Genomic DNA, 5,208 nt, shown 5'->3' on the forward strand with positions numbered 1-5,208 from the left:
GAAGGGAGTGGCAAGAAATACTCAAAGTGATGAATACCAAGAACCTACAACCAAGATTACTTTATCCAGCAAAGCTATCATTCAGAATTGAAGGTCAGATAGAGAGCTTCACAGATAAGAAAAAGCTAAAGGAGTTCATCACCACTAAACCAGTATTATAAATGAAATGCTGAAAGGTATCCTTTAAGAAGAGGAAGGAGAATGGTAAAGATCAAACTATGAACAACAAATACATATCTATCAACAAATAAATCTAAAAATCAAGTGAATAAATAATCTGATGAACAGAAAAAAAAAGGTAATTATGGAAAAATATTTTGCTTCTTGAAAGCACCACAAAATATCTATTTATCTTCTAATTTCACCATAGAACAATAAAAATTTCAGACTGCATCAATAATCTTTCACGGACTGGAATCATTCCCTGGAATACCTAATACACTGCCTAGAATACAACTGGTTTTTAAGTAAATGAAAACAGAATGAACTTTGGTATTTACCTGAAACTTGTAAGAGAGTATTGCATATCACATTTAAAATAAAAACAATATTGAATAATGAGCACCCAGATGTCCCACAAAACACATGAACTATTAATCACTGTGGAAATTATTCTGAATTAGGAAAACATCATAGTCTTAAACACAACTTGTCCTTAGTAAATTTTGATGACAGAATGGTAAGAAGACATAATTGGCTAGAATTGGTCAAATATGTTTATACTAGAGGCCCAGTGCACAAAAATTCATGCACTTGGGTGGTCCCTCAGCCTGTCACAGTCCAGGACCCCTAGGGGGATGTCCAACTGATCGGTTAGGCCCACTTCCTGGGGGATCGGCCTAAGTTGGCAGTGAGACATCCCTCTGGGAACCCAGTAGCCCTTGGGGAATGTCCGACTAATGGCCCTTAGTCTGACATCCTTAGCACTGCGGTGGAAGCAGGAGAGGGTCTCCCCCTGTGGAAGCGCACTGACCACCAGAGGGCAGCTCCTGCGTTGAACATCTACCTCCTGGTGGTCAGTGCACATCATAGAAACCAGTCATTCCCAGTCATTCCACCATTAGGGTCAATTTACATATTACCCTTTTATTATACTAGTATAGGATTATATATTTTAAATATTAATGATTTATTAAGTACAATTATACAAAACAAACGTAAATGTAATTATTACCTGATAGTCTCGCAGACCAACCAATATAATGTCTGAGGTATTTATCCAAACCTATAAAAGAAAATTTATTGCACATTATATCTAAAATAAAAACAAAAAAATAAAGAACAATGTTAAACCATTCTTGTCACAAAAAATATGTACTATCTACCCAGTGTAGGAAAAATATACAAGATTAGGGAAAAATTATATTATATTACAGTTTTCTGTGTGTGTGTAATAAATATGGGATAAAAAGACCTAAACATATTATCTACCATATCCCAATTTAAACTTCCCTAATATGCACAGCTGTTTCCCTTAAACTAAAATCTAATCAAAGAAAATGCACTATATTCAATTACTAGTCTCTTTGGTCTCCTTTAAACCGAAAACAATTCTCTAGCTTTTATTCCTTTACTAGAGGCCCAGTGCACCAATTCGTGCATGGGTGGGGTACATTCCCCCTCAAGGGGGCTGATCAGGTTGGGCCGGGGGCGCAGGCAGTTGGCCGGCCAGTCCCGCTACCAATCAGGGTGGGGAGAGCCGATCGGGGGCCGGACCCCTCAATAGTTCCAGTTGGCCAGCCACAGTGCACGTTATAGCAACAGGTTGTTCTGGTCGCTTGGCTTTTATATATATATAGATAGATGGACTTCATAGCATAATTTATTTAAGAGTCCACTTTTTTAAAGTGTTGTTTTTTGTGTTAATCTTCACCTGATGATATTTTTTCCATTGCTTTTCAAAGAGAATAAAAAGGGGGAGGAGAAGGAGGGAGAGAGACAGAAAGAAACATCAATGTGTGAGAGTCACATCCACTGGTTACCTTCCACACATGCCGAGTGGAGGCAAGCAGTGAACCTGCAATCCAGGCATGTTCCCTTACCAGGAATCAAACCCGTGACCCCTCAGTATGTGGGCAGATGCTCTAAACACTTAACAACACCAGCCAGGGCAAGAGCTATTTTGTAGAATGGATTTGTCTCATTGTTTCCTCAATATTATATTCAGAGCAATCTTTCTAGGAGAAATACAACACAGATGAAGCAAATAATTCTTTGTAATATACTTTTCTACTCGAGGACCAGTGCATGAATTCGTGCCTGGGTGGGGTCCAGCCAGCCAGCCCCGATTGGGGCTGATCTGGGGCCAGCCTGCTGGGGGGAGTGGCCGAGGGATGTTGGCTGGCTGGCCCTGCCCCCCATTGAGCCAGTTGGCCAGCCACAGTGCGCATGATAGTGACCGGTCGCTTGTCTTTTATATATATTGATTATGAAAATTCCCATCAAAGACCTTATTTTACATTGTCTTATAAATCACTGTTATTAGGATCATCTTTGGAAACTCAGAAAAATGAGTTGATTGGCCCATATAAAACAGAAGCACTCTTTTTATATATATATATATACTAGAGGCCCGGTGCACAAAAATTTGTGCACTCGGGGGGGAAGAGGGTCCCTCAGCCCGGCCTGTGCCCTCTCGCAGTCTGGGACCCCTCGGGAGATAATGACCTGCTGGCTTAGGCCTGCTCCCAGGTGGCAGAGGGCACGCCCAATCCCTAGGTGCAGCCCCTGGTCGGGCTCAGAGCAGGGCCGATTGGGGAGTTGGGGTGTCGCCCCCTGTCATGCACAGAGCAGGGCGGATCGGGAGGTTGCGATGCCACCCCTAGTCACGCTCAGGGTATGGCCGATTGGGGGGTTGGGGTACCGCCCCCTGTCACACTCAAGGCAGGGTCGATAGGGAAGTTGCGGCACCACCACGATTAGCCAATGGGAAGGGTAGCGGTCGTACGCTAATTACCATGTTTCTCTTTTATTAGTGTAGATATTTTATTGATTTTTTACAGAGAAGAAGGGAGAGGGATAGAGAGTTAGAAACATCAATGAGAGAGAAACATCAATCAGCTGCCTCCTGCACGCCCCCCCACTGGGGATGTGACCGCAACCAGGGCACATGCCCTTGACCGGAATCCCACCCGGGACCCTTGAGTCCACAGGTCGACGCTCTATCCACTGAGCCAAACCGGTTGGGCAGAACCACTCTTAAAAAAAATTGTATAAAGTAAAACAAACCTCTACACCTACCTTTTTTCTCAGTTTTCCTCTGATATGACATAACCTCTTTACACCATCAAAACACACTGCTTCTAATCGCCCATTTCCCAACATTTTGATTACCTGAGCATACTCTGAGGTGGGTAAAAAAAAGAGAATATGAGATACTGTTCAATTTTTCTTAAAATGCTAATAACTGAAATTAACATAGCTGATAACTTCATTTTTACTACTCAATTCAGGTCAAACTATTTTTTTAAAAGGTAAAAATTGATAAGCAAAATGCTTAAGTATTTTACCCTAAGAGAACTTTTTCAAGGAGACACGTTTTAATAAAAAAAAAAATGAACAGAAAACCATCACATTCTTTAATAATTTTTAAAGAACTTTAATTCTTGAAAGTCCTTGAATTTGAGAGTTTTCAATTCTGAATTCCATTGTCATGTTATGATAGAATTCTCATATGACTTCTAAGGTTCTATCACGTGGTGTACATGCTTAATATAATCTCCTACACTTAAGTGAAGATGCAACTTTTTAATATAATGGGCTAGTCATATCCTTAAATAGGTTATGATAGGTTGTGTCACATGGTAAATGGTGATGGGGTAGTCACTTCCATACTATGTTACATTATATAAAAGTGGAGGGGGGTTGGAAGACAGAAAATTAGAAGTGTGAAAGGCTATGGAATGAGCTATGCTAAGATTGTTACCAGTCTACAAGCTAGCAAGCAAGAGAACAAAAGTGTTATTTGTCCAACCACAGGGAATTGAACTTAGTCAATAAAAATGTGAAGTTAGACCCTTTAGCATTTCTTGCATTGCTGGTTTGGTGGTAATGGTGGTAATATTTTAATTATCTACTTATTTTAAGTAAATCAGTTCATGATTATATGCTCTCGTCACATTGTCAGAATGGCTATCATCAACAAATCAACAACCGACAAGTGTTGGCAAGGATGTGGAGAAAAAGGAACTCTCGCGCATTGCTGGTGGGAATGCAGACTGGTGCAGCCACTGTGGAGAACAGTATGGGATTTCCTCAAAAAGTTAAAAATGGAATTCCCATTTGACCCCATAATCCCACTTCTAAGACTATATCCCAAGAAACCAGAAATACCAATCAGAAAGGATATATGCACCCTTATGTTAATAGCACAATTTACAATAACTAAGATTTGGAAACAACCTAAGTGTCCATCAGCAGATGAGTGGATTAAAAACTGTGGTACATCTACACAATGGAATACTATGCCGCTATAAAATAGAAGGAACTTTTACCATTTGCAACAGCATGGATGGAACTGGAGAGCATTATGCTACTCGAAATAAGCCAGTCAGAGAAAGATAAATATCACATGATCTCACTCATATGTGTGAGAGAACAACATAAACCAGTGATGGCGAAACTTTAAAGCTCGGTGTCTCAGCATTTTGAAAAACCCTAACTTAACTCTGGTGCCCTGTCATATATAGAAGTTTTTTTGATAATTGCAACCATAGTAAAACAAAGATTTATGTTTTTGATATTTATTTTATATATTTAAATGCCATTTAACAAAGAAAAATCAACCAAAAAAAATGAGTTCGCATGTCACCTCTGACACGCGTGCCATAGGTTTGCCATCACTGACATAAACCAATGAACAAGAATAGACCGAGAGACAAATGGCAGGGGAGAGGGGGCATTAGAGAGCAACCAAAGGACTTGTATCCATGCATATTAGCATAACCAATGGACAAAGACACTGGAGCAATTGGGGAAAAGGAGACATATGTAAAACTTTAAACAATAATAAAAAAAATCTGGGAAAAAACAGAATATACTCATCAATAAAAAGTAAGGAATTATCCTATCTAATAATAGAGAAACATGGTAATTAACCGTAACTTCGCTACCCTCCCCATTGGCTAATCAGGGTGATATGCAAATTAACTGCCAACCAAGATGGCAGCCGGCAACCAGGCAGCTGAAGCGAACAGGAGGCTTGCTTGC

General features: G+C 40.1%; 1 protein-coding gene across 2 annotated transcripts in view; it reads right to left on the reverse strand.

Annotated features, from left to right (window-relative positions):
• Nucleotides 1-5,208, reverse strand: part of LOC102245382 (eukaryotic translation initiation factor 1A, Y-chromosomal) — a 46,376-nt gene that overhangs the window by 27,902 nt on the left and 13,266 nt on the right. The window contains exons 3-4 of one of the 2 annotated variants that reach the window (XM_014536321.1): nt 3,241-3,344; nt 1,175-1,225 (exon numbers count right to left, since the gene is read on the reverse strand). In XM_014536321.1, the coding sequence (XP_014391807.1) occupies nt 1,175-1,225; nt 3,241-3,344 (155 nt within the window). The remainder of the gene's footprint in view (nt 1-1,174; nt 1,226-3,240; nt 3,345-5,208) is intronic. The other variant, XM_014536322.1, reaches the window with a different exon arrangement.

The sequence above is a fragment of the Myotis brandtii genome, unplaced genomic scaffold (assembly GCF_000412655.1).
Source record: "Myotis brandtii unplaced genomic scaffold, ASM41265v1 scaffold1601, whole genome shotgun sequence".
Classification (NCBI taxonomy): Eukaryota; Metazoa; Chordata; class Mammalia; order Chiroptera; family Vespertilionidae; genus Myotis; species Myotis brandtii.